Genomic DNA, 15,815 nt, shown 5'->3' with positions numbered 1-15,815 from the left:
GCCTGTATCACAATCATTCACCTCACGCCCAGCAAATACAGCGGCGGAGATGCTTTGGTGACACACGGTCCTTTCTGCTGCAGGAACCAGGAACTATTCGAACCGAGACAAACGCCGGTTGAGTAGGTATGTACATACACACATTACGTACCTGGCATATCGCATTAACTAATCCGTACGCTCGGCAGAGTCTTGGGCGCAGCCATCGACCCTTTAGAAGAGTACCTTGGGTAATTATTGTTTGAAGTTATTAAAGGTACAATACATATTGTGCCCCCCTCGACAAATTTGTCCAGTTATGTGAAACTGCAAAAGCGACGCCGCAGTTGCTGCTTCCAGCAATTGCACCTAAGTAGGTATTCTGACAAGTTATTAATTACTCGGACTTTCTTTTTCTTCCTCTTTTCTTCTCGTTTTCGTTTTATTTTTGTTTTCCCTTGCAGCGGCATTATAGCAAACGAAACTCTATCGAGCACATATCCATACGCAGCAGATGAAGTGATCACCAGCCGCCTCATGAGAGAGCAGGATAAATATCCTGCCGGCCCCCGGAGAAGTATGGTTGACCATAAGTCAGCATAACAATGATCCCTCCAGGTAGAGTAGAAGAAAGCCTTCGTTTCGTACGGTACCTTCTTCAACTTTCTCGTGAGTCTAAAAGGAACCACACCTGCATCTTGCTGGCTAGCACCGCGGGATGGGACCTGGCCGGATGGCGCAATAGGCCAACTCAGGCTTCCAGAATCTCCGGCATTGAGCGACAGGATATGCCGATAGGCGTGGAAGAGAACGAAATACAGCCTGGCATACATCAGGAACATGGCAGCGATGATTACCCCTGTCGGATGGCAAGATCAACTTGAGTCAGCTCAGGACATACAGTACTTCAGGTGAAACGCACAACGGGGCACGAAGTTGACCTGGTATCTGTCAGATGAACCGGCCGTGCAACCTTCTCGGGAGTTCGCAGTCCCGTACCAGGAGTCGAGTCCGGTCCGACGCGAACCAACACCAGGCTCCGATGTCGCCATAGCCGGCAATGCCGATCCCAACGGCTGCCCAAGTTATTGAAAGCAGCCACGGCAATGTCCAGAGGACCGCCGGATGTCCCTGTGTCCATGCCGAGCAGCGCCTGTGGTCGGCGAGGATGAAATATGTGCCGATGACGATGGTTAAGGCCCAATAGTCGTCAGTTTGGATAACAAAGACCTGCGTCATGAAACCGTTGAAGCTGCAGAATCGAGCTTGCTCGGGCACGCCAATCCAGCGCCTGTTCACGTTCATCGACGACGACACGAGGAAGTTGATTGCCATTACGCAATCACTAATAGCCAGGCCGAGAATGAGTGAATGTCGGAAACTCCGAAGGGCGGGGAACGTCTGTTAATTGTGAGGGGGGTCCGATGCTCCGTGTCGTTCGTCGACGTGGAGTTTGTGGAGACCATAGACACACCGAGAAGCTGGCAATGATCCATGCTGCCCCGAGGATTGACAGGATTGCGGTGACGGCAATGACCAGGCTCTGGAGGCGTATGACGGTAGGGTCAGTGGGAGCCGCCAGCGCTCCGGTGTGCGAGACTGCCTCGTCCCTGTAAGCCATGGTGCTGCTGTTCCAGGTCTCCCTTGGGATTTCGACGGGCAAGACCAAAGTGGCGTGGATTCCATGCTCGTGTGGCTCAAGATCTGCCCCCAAGTAATTGTACCAAGCAGATGAGTCCGATCTGCCTCCCAGCTCTCGGTATCGTGGGGAATGCGAAAGCAATAGATCTAGCGCTTATCAGCGTGATCCAGGGGGCGATATCTCAGCGGACTGGAAACCAAGTAGTGCATGCTACGGAGGTATCTACCTCTATGTAATGTAATTATGTATGTACGTGAGAAAACTTCCAAGCGCAGCAAGATACCAGGAACTTTATACAAGGAATTACTGGTGGGCTCCTCCACTTTCCCTACATCAGGTCTAACTCGGGTACTTCCACCTCTCTCGCTCAAGGCTAAATGGCCAGAGCGCACCTGCACCATGCAACCATCTTCTAGAACAGATCCAGTTCTGAGAGCTGCCCAGCATTCAACGTGCCGAGTTTAGTCGCACAACGCCGGGTTCATGCTTATCTGCTTCAACGCTGTAATTACGTTTCGTGATGAGCTGTAGCCAAGAAGGAAACAAAGCAGTCATAGAAACTGTTAGGGAAGGAACCTGTGTAAGGCAGTTGGAAGACCCGAACAGCAGAAGGAGGCTTTGCAGCGGTGGCTTCGAAGGTTCAACAAAGTGCCTTGTAGACTACCTAAGAGAGTAGAAGAGCGCTACTCCGTATATATAGACAAAGGAAATGGCCAATGCATTTAGCGAACGTGCCTAGTTAGTTGAGTAGCTCGCGGCTGGTGCGCCAGGGGCTTGTAAGCTTCTGACAGACCCCCACTGCCCTGAGGACTTGGGCCTCACACCACTGTTTCTCCGGGCCGCCGTCCTACGTACGGCGTAAGGCATGTAGTGCAAAAGCTTCGGCTCTTGCTAGACAAGGTGTAAGAACTCAGGAAAGGCCTGTTTTGCTGCAGGGCGGACGCGACAAAATGTTGCACCAGAGGCACACAAGGAACAAAAGATCTATCATGGTCTTTCTTCTTAATGGAGGAGGTGTGCAGTGTCACAATCTAGGCGTTGAAACGGAATTTCAATCTCCCAATCCTCTGGAAACATGGCCCAAAAGGAACAGGGGGGATTTGTGTTCCCATTATTAACAGAGGAGCTCGACGAGGTGAAGGCAGCTGCTCGATTGACAAGACTACGGAGAAAAACAGGCCATTCTCAGCAGTGCCCTGGCGACTATGCTGAGTCGAGGAAGTCTCCTATCCCTGAACTGGACCAATCCGCGGAAATTGAGCAACTCCCCGGCAGCGAGCATTGATGACAACGGCATGATCATTTCTCGATGCATCTTGTGAGTTGAACGAGTCTCATGCAGCCATATCAGCAATACAACTGATAATCCAAAGGGAGATCAGAAGCTTCAATGCAGCGTGACAATCATAATTTTTTTTTTTTTTTAAGAGAGTGATGGAGCCTAAAGTCAAAATTACCGAACTCACCAGAGTTCTTCTGTCATTCGAGACATAGCAAAGCGCCTGATCAACATCCTCGAATGGACAAAAGTTCGCGAAGATATAATTAATTATATTACCAGTTCTGGGTAATGGCATGAAAACCGTACAGCCACGTGCGCTGCACGAGCCTTGTTTCTGCCGAACTGGTCGGTCGCGGAGACAACGACGCCCAATCCACTGAAGTAGCTATGAAATGGAGGATAAGAACCAATATCAGGTTAATAATTCGCGAAAGGACAAGCGATTGTCAGTTCCCGAGAAAACTAGAAGACTCGCGGAGTCAATAGTGGTAGAGTCTCGCGATGTTGTGATGGATCCGTTGCGTTATCATCTTCGTTGAAGAACACCAGGGACTCGATGAAAATGGACAAAAGTTTGAAATCTAGGTACCAAAGCTAGAGATGAGCCTAAAATCCTCGAGTTTTAGAATATGGGGAAGGGCCTGACTGCCAGTCAAGAGCCATCCCATGGTGGTGATCAGTGTATTAGGTATTTGACCGATGCTTGTCGTGCCTAGATGATGCGAGGCGAACGCCGAGTCGATCAGCCGCCTGATCAAAAAGAACGTTATTCTCCTAGTAACTAATGATATACCCAGAATATGTGGCCGCACTCTGTTCTTGCCCCGGTAAAATTGCATGCGCCTCTGCTCCAGGGTCTAGTCAGTTCGAGAGCCAGCAACTGACGTCATCGGTGCCATGTTTCAACCTGCCGTGCCTGCTTCTCAGCGCCGTTATCGAGCCTGACCTTCCCAGACATGGTTTGTGAGTGATTGCTCCATCATAGCTCAGAAGAAAGAAAACATTGAGATCCACAGCATCATTCCGATGGGCAGAAAAGAAAAAATCGCCCGGTCTATCGTCCGGGCAATCACCGAGATCAACGAAGTGCGCAAACGGCCTGGCAGCCCGTTGGCCTCGATCCTCGCTCTCTTCTCGACGCTTTTCTCGCTGTATCATCTAGTTCTCCGCAAGATACGGCCCGCAGACTTTGCGAAATTACGTCGGCACCACTGGGACATCAACGATAATAATTATGTGCAGTCGTTCCAGCAAGAGGATGGTTACGAGGCCCGGGAGCCGCCTCTCAAAGCGATAGGAGACATGGGCTTTTCGGGCTCGGTAGGTTGCGCATGCACTCAACCATTCAGACGTGAGAATTTGCAGCTTACGTTCATCTCAGACTTTCTATTCCACTGCCGATCAGAAGTATCTCGTCAAGTCCCTCCCCCGCCACTCCGAGCACTCGTTCTTCAGCGAGGACCTTCTGACGCCATACGTCCAATACATGGCATCCCATCCCCGCGCTCTCTTGGTCCGCATCTGCGACTTTCTCGCAGCCACAGGTCCCTCCATAGGGCGAGTGTTGCGATCCGCACCATCTCACCACATTGTCATGGATAACATCATGCACGGCCGGGAAGAAGCCAAGAGGAAAGGCGAGGCCGACTGGGAGAACTGGGACCTCAAACCCGCCTCGTACTTCTACCCTGAGCGTGACATTGCTGGTGGTGCGCTTACGAGTGAGGCAACCAAAAAGCAACTCGCAGACGAGTTTCACGACAAGATTGTCCTCCGCCGAGAGCAGGCCGAAGACTTCTTTTCGAGCCTCGAACAGGACACCAGATTGCTTGCAGAACACAATGCTGTGGATTACTCCCTCTTCCTGGTGCGGATGAAAGCGCCGCACCAAGACGCAGCCCCGATGCGTCCTCGCCAGACAGAATCTGATCCAGCCACGGTTCCCGCTCGGCCGCCATCGGGGCCACCAACTCTGCCATCTTGGAGAACGGGAGTTGCCTCGGCGGATGGCAAGCACATCTTCCGAGCCTCGATCCTGGACTTCTTCTGGGCCAAGCACAAGGTGCGTGCGAAGGCGATGACGATACTGATCAAGCTATGGAATGTGTTGATAAGCAGGCACGGGGACATGAGCATCACCACCACACCGGATGAGTACCGCCAGCGATTCCTCAGGATGTGCAGGGAGATAGTTGAAATTATCGACGATTGAGGGCAAAAGATTGTGCATCACATCGCCAGTGCTAGATGACTGCCCAACATCCGAGCACGACTGGCTTTCTCCTCAATTTGCTATGCTTCTCAAAAAGGGTCTCTCGTCGCGGCCCCGTCCTATGTAATAACTGAACACTCTCACCCGGGTTGCCACCGTCAAGGCCCCCATGGGCGTGACGCATTTAGCTCGCCGGTTGTCTCAGACTGCGCGGGACACCTGCGCGCTCCATTCGGCCTGCCCAGGTTGGCGATGAGCGGCTCAGATACCATCCACAGAACTAATCGTCTACTCACAGGCGCTATGATGAGCGTAGCCTTACGAATAAGGCGGTCCAATACCCTGCTGGTGTTGTCTTTACTGCTTTAATGCCTATCATATCCTGTTTCCTGGGGTCGTTGGCAACGTGTTACCCTACGGGTACCACATGCATGAGCGATCAACCATCTCATGCTCGCACGACAAGTCATCGCTCAGGTGGCGAGACGGCGCCTTGAACACCTTTCCTTGCCAATACAACCACTTTCCTTCCGCGCTTTGACTGCAGCTAATTACTAGGTGAACCGGTCCAAGTAGCAGGCCACCGATCAGTTGTCGCCAGTAGCCCGGAGGCAGTCGATAAGTCGGACTCGGAACACCCCACCTTTCGTACACTTGGCATTTCTTGGCTTACACACCCACCCATCTTCTTCAACCTTCTATATAACAGTCTGTTCAACCCACCACAATACAGGAAGCCTCTGATTCCGTACTTTCTGACCCGCTCTCTTCAGCTATAGAGCCCTCTATACGGCCGGCTTCAATCTGCGCCTGGTAGATCTGTTCAATCGTAGCGAACTGCTCGTTCGGATCTATAATTACCCTCTTCCTCTTTGACGGCCGAACTGCTTCTAACTGTACCTTCAGAGCTTCGTTTTCCTGACGTAGCTAAGCCAATTCGAAGTTCTTCCGGTCGAACGCTTTTTCAACCTTCCTAAATAGGAGCCTACGTATAGAGAGGTACTAAGTCTTAGTAGCCAGGTTAGTCAGCTAATTATGTAAGTCTAACTTCCTCTATAGTATATTAAAAACTAGGTTAACGGCTCCTTTCAAAGGCTAGGAGTATTAAATAGGTTCTAGAGTCTATATAGAAGCTAGCTATTTATCGGTATTAACTATATTATTAGAATTTTCTAATAGAAGTCCATTTATTAGGGGTTTAGCTATATTAACTAGCTATAATCTAGATACCCTCTATCTTACTTTGATATTCTAGGATATAATAGCCTCCTTCTAAGCCCTTATAATATATTTAATCATTAATTACTCACCAATTACTAATAACTTAGTCTAGGAAGTTATATTATTAAGGAGCTTCTAGTAGATATATTTTAGGGAGGAGAAGACTAATAAATCTAATAGTTAGAGGATATAGGAAGTATTAGACTAAGGCTAGAAGTTCTTAATATGACCAGAAGGGCACAAGGTGCAATTTTGTTTTTCCGGTTCTATTAAGCGTTATTATACATAATAGGCATAAACAGGGGTTACCTATCTAGGGGCTCTAGACAGATAGACAAGAATAATAGATGGCTTTCGACACTCGTTTGCTCTAATAGATCTAAGTAATAGGATATAGTTCTTCTTTCTTTTGTAAGTTAGAGATATCTTTCTCTACGTAAGTAGACTCTTCTACGTCTATCTTGAGGGACATTACTATCGCCGTCTTTGCCCTTATTGTCGTTTCCGTCTAGATAGTCGGACTTGCCTACTATAACCGCGAATACTTGGATGCCCTAGACATCTTAAGCCGAAGCTCCTCCCTATCTGACTAGACAGAGGTTTAGTTCTAGAGGTGCTAAGTAGTGCCTTAGAGAGTTAGTATTAGCTTATATTTTTAGGGGCTTAATTAGGGAAGAGCTTAGCTCTAAGTCTAAATTAGACTATTAGACTTCGAGTGTAGTAGGATAGTAATATTTGTAATAGAGGAACGAAGATATATATATAGAGGCGTATATAGTAAGACTATTAAGAAAGTAAGAAGAGTAAATATAGGTACTAAGAGATCGGTATATCTAGTAGTAGGCTAGGGAACTACTCTTACCCTAATGTAATAATACTGCTAGTAGAGACGGTAGGAATCGTAGGATAATAAGTTTAAAGGAGTTTAATATCTATTTAGAGGGATAGAAACTCTGAAATACGGATTAGTAATATTAGAACTATTTAGGATTTAGAAATGAGATTTTAGAGTTACGTAGATACTAGAGGAGAGCTTTATAGCTATCCTAGCCCTGGTTACCTTAGTATTAGCGCTTATTAGTAAGGGTATATCTACCTATATATTATTACTCTTTAATAGTCTAGTATAGATATGTCTTATTATTCTAGGAGTTCTGATTTTAGGGGTTAGAGTACTATTATTATAGGGTATCCCTTATTAGAAGGTTTAGGAATAGCTTTACTAGGTATACTTTAAAGGAGTAAAAGCAGTAGACCAAGTTTATATTTAATTCTACTAGTTATAGGAAGACTTAAAGGAGAAAAGGAAGGCTTCCTGGATTAACTACTTAGATAGAAGAGTTATCTTTAAGGAAGTTACCTAAATAGAAAGATATAATTAAGGATAATAACCTTAGGTACTACTCTTCTTATCGATTTAGTAAATACCTTAATTAGAATCACTACTCTTAATACCTCTTATATCCAGGTATACCGAAACCTTATTAGGAAAGATGCTATTAGAATTACCTTAATTACTAGAGTTTAGAAACCTTACTTTAGACTTAGAAGTCAAGCGTTATACTTAAGTAGATATTATAATAGATAAACTTACTAAAGTTATTTAGGTTATATTCTCTTTATTAATAGATAAGAGATTACCTAGTCTCTTCTCTAGTTATAATACTACTAAATACCTCGAGCGTTTCGAAAAAGCTTATAAGATCTTTAGTAAGGATAATAACGACAAGATCTCCTATTTCAAATAGTAATATATAGATAACCTTTAGGAAATCCTTGACTAGTAGCTAGAGTTAAAGAAAAAGGACTAGGCTACTTTCGAAGCTACTATTAAGGAACGCTAGAAGTAAAACGACTCTCGTTAGGAAACCTCTACTTAAGAGCTAGAGCGTTTTCTAGATTCCTAGTATATAGATTCGGCTAAGTCTATCTATAACTACCTAGAGTACGTTAATATCCTACTTACCTAAGTGCTAAAGAAGAAGAAAGCTATTTACTAGTTATTAGCTATCTAGAAGGTATAGAATAGATTTCTCCTTACTCTCTGGACTAGTCTTTAGGTCTATAAGAAGGGTAACTTATAGGTTAATAATATAAAGTAGGAAGACTTCTATAACTTTATATAGGAGTATTTATATAAAGGAGTTAATGCTAGGTTAGTCTATTATAAACTAGATCTAAAAGGAGGAGAGGTTAAACTATAGGTAAGCTAGACTATTGAGAAAAGTCCTTTGGCTCCCTAGATATAGGAGAGTCCTTTAGGTTCATCTACCTGGAGAGATATTACCTTTAATAAGATTGTTAACGGGCTTACAGACGCCTTATATAAGCTTTAGATCAATAAAGGCAAAGTTAGCCGCAAATCCTTAGATAGAGGTAGGTATTCCTATGACTAGATAGATAACCTAAGTAACGACGAGATTAAGGAGATCTGAACCTACCTATTGGCTACTTAAGAGTCTTAGTAGATGAAGAAGAATAATAGGTTCTAGCTAAGTTTAACCTTGGCTATACCTTATAATTACTACTACTATAGTAACTAGATATACTTTGCTTATAGGTATCTAGTCCTAGTAGAGGATATCTATAATAGTCTTATCTATTAGCTCGGTTTTAAATAGATCTTAGGTAAGAGAGATCCTAGTCTTCTAGAAAACTAATAAGTTAAGATCCTTAGTAAGGATATAGTTACTATAGCTAATTAAGGGACCTAGTAGTATATTATTTGTATTTATACCTCTCTCTAGCTAGATCTTCCTAATTAGAAGCTATACTAACGGTTTATAAGAAGTTACTGAAAGGAGTATAATTAGGAATATCATTTAAATCTAAACCTTATTACTAATAAGGCCTTCCTTTAATATATTAAAGGTTTAGATCTACTAAAAGTGGTTATAACCTCCCTTAATCGTCTTACTAACATTAAAAGAGTTTTCCTAGAGTTAAACTATAACTATACTAAGGCTAGAGAGATTAATTTCTGGATAGATCATAAGTAAGGTAGATATACTCTTGTCTAATAGGTAAAATAGATAGCATCTTAAATAGATAACCCTATCTTTGCTATCGACTATAAAGGCTTACTAACAGACGCGTTATAGTCTGACTAGATAGCAACATAAGCTTTTAATACTATCGAATTAGAGGTTAATAGTAAAGATATTTTCAATAGGGATAGTAATATAGTGACTATAATATAGAGTACTACCCTTATAAAGTACTATTTTATAGAAACAGAAGATAAGTGTCACGGATAAGCATATAGATAGCCTGGCAGGCTGCAGCTAGGACACGGGACATTCCGACAGCCAATCACTCGACAGACCAATCAGAAGATTATCACCGCCAAGACTAAGGTCTTCACTAGTGATAATAACATGTCACCGTTGACAACATAGGATTACAAAGTAAAAGGAGAAGTGGTACTAGTGATAACTATTAAAGAAGGATAGACCATTGTATATATATAACTAGCTAGTTACTCATTATAGTAGACTCTAGGAGTTTGCTAGTAGTAATAATTACAATTATAATACTTATACTAAGCATTGCTAATTACTATAAGAGACAACTCTAAGTGTTATTATAAACCCTTTAACTTTACCAAATCCCTTAGACGACCTACCTACTTGTCCTACTTTACCTACCTCCGTTTAGACCCTTTTAGAAGAAGTCTAAGTTAGGTTCGTTACACGTTGTTACCACTCCCTTTGTTCTATCATGGTTTAGAATAGAGGTGACTTCGACCTCGATACCGACATAGCTACCGACGTCACGGCCGAACAACTGCTCGCTTAGCTTGGTCAACTCTAGTAGCGGATCTAGGAGTTAGACTAGAGAGACAAGGCTACTTAAGCTTAAATCAAGGAACTCGAGAACTATGAAAAGTACTTATAGAAGTTAGTTAACAAGGCTTACGCTAAAATCAAGGCACTTAAGGGCGCTAAAGTGAAGCGTATTAAGATCGAACTACCTGGCAAATACGGAGGAACTAAGGAGGATCTCGTAGGATTCTTGACAAATCTCTGATCCTACTTCTAGCTTAATAATAACAAGTTTTTAGACGAAAAAGCCAAAGTCCTTTATATAGCTACGAGACTAGAGGGCAAGGCACTTAGATGGTTTGAGCTGATGTGGAATGACTATCTTACTAAGGAAGACAAAGACGACTAAGACGTGTTTATATAGGCAGTTTTCCGATCTTACAACCGTTTTAAAGAAGAGCTTCGAAAGGTTTTTAGCGATAAAGATAAGAAGATTTATATATAAGAAAGACTTGCCAATCTCTGATAGACTAAGTTAGTAGCCTCTTACGTTTGTCACGGAAATATGCATGCAGATGCCGCCTGAGCCACTGGCACGAACGGGCCAATCAAGCCGAAGGAATGATGGACTAATCAGGACGGGATCACGCTTGGCAAGAAATGATCCCAACAGAGGATCACTGGCTCACGATATGAGCCAGGTAAGCCAGTATGAATGATCACCACGACTGCTAGTGATCCTAGGAGTATATATGCATATAAATAGTCACTCGTTATGGTGGACTCTGGGAGTTCACCAGTGGTAACAATCACAATCACAGTACTCATACCGAGCATTGTTAATTACTGTGAGAGACAACTCTAAGTGTTGTTGTGAACCCTTTGGCTTCACCGAATCCCTCAGACGACCCGCCTGCTTGTCCCGCTCAATCTACCTCCGTCTGGACCCTTTCAGAAGAAGTCTAAGTTAGGTTCGTCACACGTTGTTACCACTCCCTTTGTTTTGTCATGGTTCAGAACGGAGGAGACTTCGACCTCGACATCGACATGGCTACCGACGTCACGGCCGAACAGCTGCTCACTCAGCTTAGTCAACTCTAGCAGCGGATCCAGGAGTTAGACCAGAGAGACAAGGCTGCTCAAGCTCGAATTAAGGAACTCGAGAATCGCGAAAAGTACTCGCAGAAGTTGGTCAACGAGGCTTACGCCAAAATCGAAGCGCTCGAGACCGCCAAGGCAAGCCGCATCAAGATCGAACCACCTGGTAAATACGGAGGAACCAAGGAGGATCTTGTAGGATTCCTGACAAACCTCTGATCCTACTTCCGGCTTAATAACGACAAGTTTCCGGACGACAAAGCCAAAGTCCTCTACGTAGCCACGAGACTAGAGGGCAAGGCACTTAGATGGTTCGAGCCTACGTGGAACGACTATCTCACTAAGGAAGACGAAGATGACCGAGACACGTTTATATAGGTAGTCTTCCGATCTTACGACCGTTTCGAAGAAGAGCTTTGAAAGGTTTTCGGCGATAAAGATAAGAAGATTTATACGTAAGAAAGACTCGCTAATCTTCGACAGACCAAGTTAGTAGCCTCCTACGCTATATAGTTTAGACAGGATATACTTAAGTCTTAGCTTAATGATAAGGCGCTAATATAATTGTTCTATAATGGCCTAAAGGAAAAGGTTAAGGACGAGCTATATAAGTATGACCGGCCTAAGACCCTAGACGAATACATCGCACAGGCCATTAGAATCGATGATCGACTCTACACACAAGAGTAGCAGAAACGAGGTCGAATAAACGGAACCACGGTTAAGGCCAACGACAAGAAAAAGCGAGCGTACGTCAGTACCTCGTACGGGACGCACCCTAGAGCTATAGATGTAGACGCAGCGTAGAAGCAGGATCAGAAGAAGACAACCAAAGACAAGTCCAATGTCACCTACTACAACTGCAGAAAGAAAGGGCACTACAAGCGAGAATGCCGGAGCCCGAAGAAAGAATGGAAACCAACCCCTGGGAAGGAAATTACGGCTATCGACGAAACCACCAAGGACGTTATCGAAGTAGCGGCCACAAGCTACGAAGACAAGGGCAGTAACACGGACAGTCTCGGACACGACGGCAACGGTAAAGACGAAGCACCGTACTCCGAACTGGTCACTATGGATCCAGAGACAGGTCTCGCCGAATGGGACACGGCAGGAGAGTATGCACCGCTAATTTCGATTCTCCTAGCCTTGAGGCAGTGGGGTTTTACAATCACGTAGAGGCGGGATGGATCGTAGACAACCGACACCCAAGGAATCGAAAGACCCGGACCCAATGCTCTATTCCTCTAGGAACGAATCGAATAGTATCGTAACGAAGTTTTCCGACTTAACACGGAACTACGCGAACGGGATGGGCGCTTGACTTGACTCGCCTAGCAGAGCAATGAGATGAAGGACGAAATGAGGGAACTCCGACGTATCGTGGAAACCATTAAAGGAGAATAGCCTGTGACATATGATAGGCCCGATAGCTACATTAAGTATCTTGACGGCCAGTAACTTAGCAACGACGTACGGAACCTAGAATACTAGTTTATACAAGCGAATCGCAGGAAAGACAAGCGTATATGGGAAAGTTACTAGAAGAAACACTCCTATCTTAGCACTAGAGTACCTACAGTCTACGTACAATGGGAAGGATTCGGGAAAGAGTTCTAATACCTTCTAGGCGACGCCACGCGACTATACCCGCGACACGAGGCACATGCGTAAGTGCCCTAGTTCCAGTGTGTGGCACACGAATGCCGATATCACTTCCGCGACAAATTCGAAAATAATCACTGGCCGACCCGACAGGAAAACAGGGACGGAGGCTTATACCCTGTGGAATGGGTCTACGATACAGGAAACAGAGCGGCCGAATTGCTCTAGAAGATCGAAGCCCGCGATCTAGAAAGCATCACGATAGTTCCAAGACGAGCCTGGCCTAGGTACTACGGAACCGGACAAGACATATGGGACTCGTGCTGGAGCAACGATTGCCTCTATCACGCGGACGAAAAGAAATTGCGAATTCGGGAGCTTTAGACGAAGCTATAGCACGTACGACGGAAAGCAGAACGGACCTAATGGTGGGAAGCTGTAAGCACCTAATGGCTTACGGAAATGAGCACGATTGACGAAGCCGCTATTAGCCGAATAACTAAAGAGGTTAGTACTGACCTGGGAAACGGGTCAGGGCCCTTCGAGGGGCCCGAAAACCATTAACGCCTGTGTAGCGGCGAGTGGTAGCGTAGTATAGGAGGAACTAGCGCAAGAGACCACTATACCAAGACCTCCCGGCAGAAACATAGGAAATCGCCGTAATCTTTGGACGACGGCGGCAAGATAAGCGACTATAGATAATAGCATAATGGAAACGGCACGAAATGCTCGTACTAGTGGATAGTGGAGCAGAGATGAACCTGATTTCGCCGACACTTGTAAATTAGCTACGGATACCCTAGAGAATGAAGCAGAAGCATGGTATAGTCAAAGGGCCATTTCCGACGCAATAGGTACGTAGAGAGACCGAACCGATCGATATCACTGTGGCAGGGAAGACTATAGTAGTCGTATTTAGCATTATAGATATAGGTAACGACAAAGACATGATATTAGGGTTACTATGGCATAAAGATTACGACCTAGACATTAGCTAGAAGAATGGTAGCTACCTGCGACCCCGAATGGAGTTATATTCGACCAGCGAGATAGGGAGCACGCAAGGATCGCGAGAGGACGATGCTCGAGGAAAGGCATGTCCTACGGATCCACCGCAAGAGATAGACAGTGGCAGGCAGACCACTATAGACTCTGGAAGAGGCGGCATAACGACATCGATATCGCGACAGGAGGAACGAGCTGAATCGCCGATAGCTGTTCTCTCCGTTGACGAATACGGAGCACTACAATAGGAGTAGTGGGTTGAGATAGGAGAAATCGCCAGTATCGCCATAGACGGAACCAAGTTCGTATACTACTAGAAAACCGAGAGACAAGACAAGACTAGGGAAGTACCGAAGGAATACGAAGGACACTTAGCATTCGAACCAAAATATCTAGAAGGACTACCAGAACACGGCCCATAGGATCACGAGATCAAGCTCAAGGAAGGAGCACGACTGAAGTTCTTCAAGATTTACCATACGAGCCAGACACAGAACGAAGAACTTAAGCGATATTTGGAGGAGAACCTTCGAAGAGGACATATCCGCCTGTCGACATCGCCAGCAGGCTACCCAATCCTGTTTATGCCCAAGAAAGACGGAAAGCTACGGTTATACGTCGACTATCGGCAACTCAACGAACAGACCGTGAAAAACCGATACCCGTTACCGCTGATCTCACGGCTCCGAGATCAGTTGGCAGGAGCCTAATATTTTACGCGTCTTGACTTGCCATCGGCCTACAACTATATACGGATCAAAGAAGGCGACGAGTGGAAAACGGCTTTTAGGACACCCTATGGCCACTATAAGTACCTTGTCATGCCATTCGGACTTACGAACGCGCCGGCAACGTTCCAAGCCCTGATTGATCAAGCTATCCGACCCTTTCTCGACAAATTTACGGTATATTATCTCGACGACATACTCATCTTCTCCAAGACAATGGACGAATACCGGAAGCACGTAAAAGCAGTGCTAGACGCGCTATATACGTACAAGCTATCAGTTAACAAGGAAAAGAGCGAATTCCACATCAGGAAAACGGTATTTCTAGGATACAAGATATCCCTAGGACAAATCCGGATGGAACCTTCAAAGGTTGAAGCTATCAAGAATTGGCTACAACCGACGTCAGTTACAGAAGTACGAAGCTTCATCGGATTTGCAAACTTCTACTAGATGTTCATCAGGAACTTTGGAGCGATTGCACGACCTTTATACGAACTTACCAAGAAGAATGCTAAATTCCAATGGGAAGAATAACACGAGCAAGCATTTACGCAGATCCGGAACGCCATTACCGAAGACCTAATACTGGTACTGTCAGACCCTAAGAAGCCATTCGAGGTAGAAACGGACGCTTTAGACTACGCCATCGGAGGACAATTAGGACAACGAGACGAACAAGGGAAGCTACATCCTATAGCCTTCTTTTTAAAGAAGCTCGACGGACCACGTCTCAATTATCCGATTCACGACAAGGAACTACTTGCGATTGTCGAAGCCTTCAAGGAATGGCGACTATACCTCAGTGGCACGATTAAACCGGTACAAGTATATACGGATCACAAGAACCTACGATACTTTACGACGACAAAGGAACTCAATAGACGACAAATACGATGGGCAGAATTCCTCGCGGAATTCAACTTTGAGATCCGCTACAAGAAGGGCAAAGAGAACGCACAAGCGGACATCTTAAGCCGACGAACGGATCACACGAAAGGACGAACGGGAACAACACTACTGTTGTTCAAGGAACGAATAGACGGAACGCTGCATCACGAAACGTAGACACCCGTAGAAGATGATCTACTTAACTCGTTCCTAGAATGCTGTACAATCTTTCGAGAGGAAAGGATCAACGAGGCATAGTATCAAGTAGCACCCGGACCAGTGGTACCTGACGGAGTAGAAGAAAAAGATAGGAAACTCTAGTACCGAGGCAAAGCGTATATCTACGACAAAGATCAATAGCTGCGGATGATTCGAGAACTCTACGAGT

The 15,815-nt window shown here is 45.2% G+C and overlaps 2 protein-coding genes across 2 annotated transcripts; one reads left to right on the top strand and one right to left on the bottom strand.

The window, feature by feature from the left end:
• Window positions 1-755: 755 nt before the first annotated feature.
• MYCTH_2043664 (uncharacterized protein) lies at window positions 756-1,579 on the bottom strand (the record flags this gene model as incomplete). Its single annotated transcript, XM_003663379.1, has 4 exons — window positions 756-838; window positions 902-920; window positions 979-1,380; window positions 1,454-1,579. Coding segments are annotated over 4 exons (630 nt in total), but the record flags the coding sequence as incomplete, so codon positions are not given.
• A 2,214-nt stretch (window positions 1,580-3,793) lies between these two features.
• Window positions 3,794-5,314, top strand: MYCTH_2305366 (uncharacterized protein). The gene is made up of 2 exons (XM_003663378.1): window positions 3,794-4,223; window positions 4,285-5,314. The coding sequence occupies exons 1-2, from the start codon at window positions 3,930-3,932 to the stop codon at window positions 5,113-5,115; spliced, it is 1,125 nt and encodes a 374-aa protein (XP_003663426.1). The 5' UTR covers window positions 3,794-3,929; the 3' UTR covers window positions 5,116-5,314.
• Window positions 5,315-15,815: the final 10,501 nt, after the last annotated feature.

Source organism: Thermothelomyces thermophilus, chromosome 3 (genome assembly GCF_000226095.1).
Source record: "Thermothelomyces thermophilus ATCC 42464 chromosome 3, complete sequence".
Taxonomy (NCBI): domain Eukaryota; kingdom Fungi; phylum Ascomycota; class Sordariomycetes; order Sordariales; family Chaetomiaceae; genus Thermothelomyces; species Thermothelomyces thermophilus.
This window is presented reverse-complemented; position numbering and strand designations above follow the sequence as displayed.

What these genes read in the sequence shown, in the direction of transcription:
- MYCTH_2305366 (XM_003663378.1), top strand. Translation starts at nt 3,930, where the DNA reads ATGGGCAGAAAAGAAAAAATCGCCCGGTCTATCGTCCGGGCAATCACC. An exon ending in ACATGGGCTTTTCGGGCTCG is followed by an intron (nt 4,224 to 4,284) that starts GTAGGTTGCGCA and finishes CGTTCATCTCAG; the next exon opens with ACTTTCTATTCCACTGCCGA.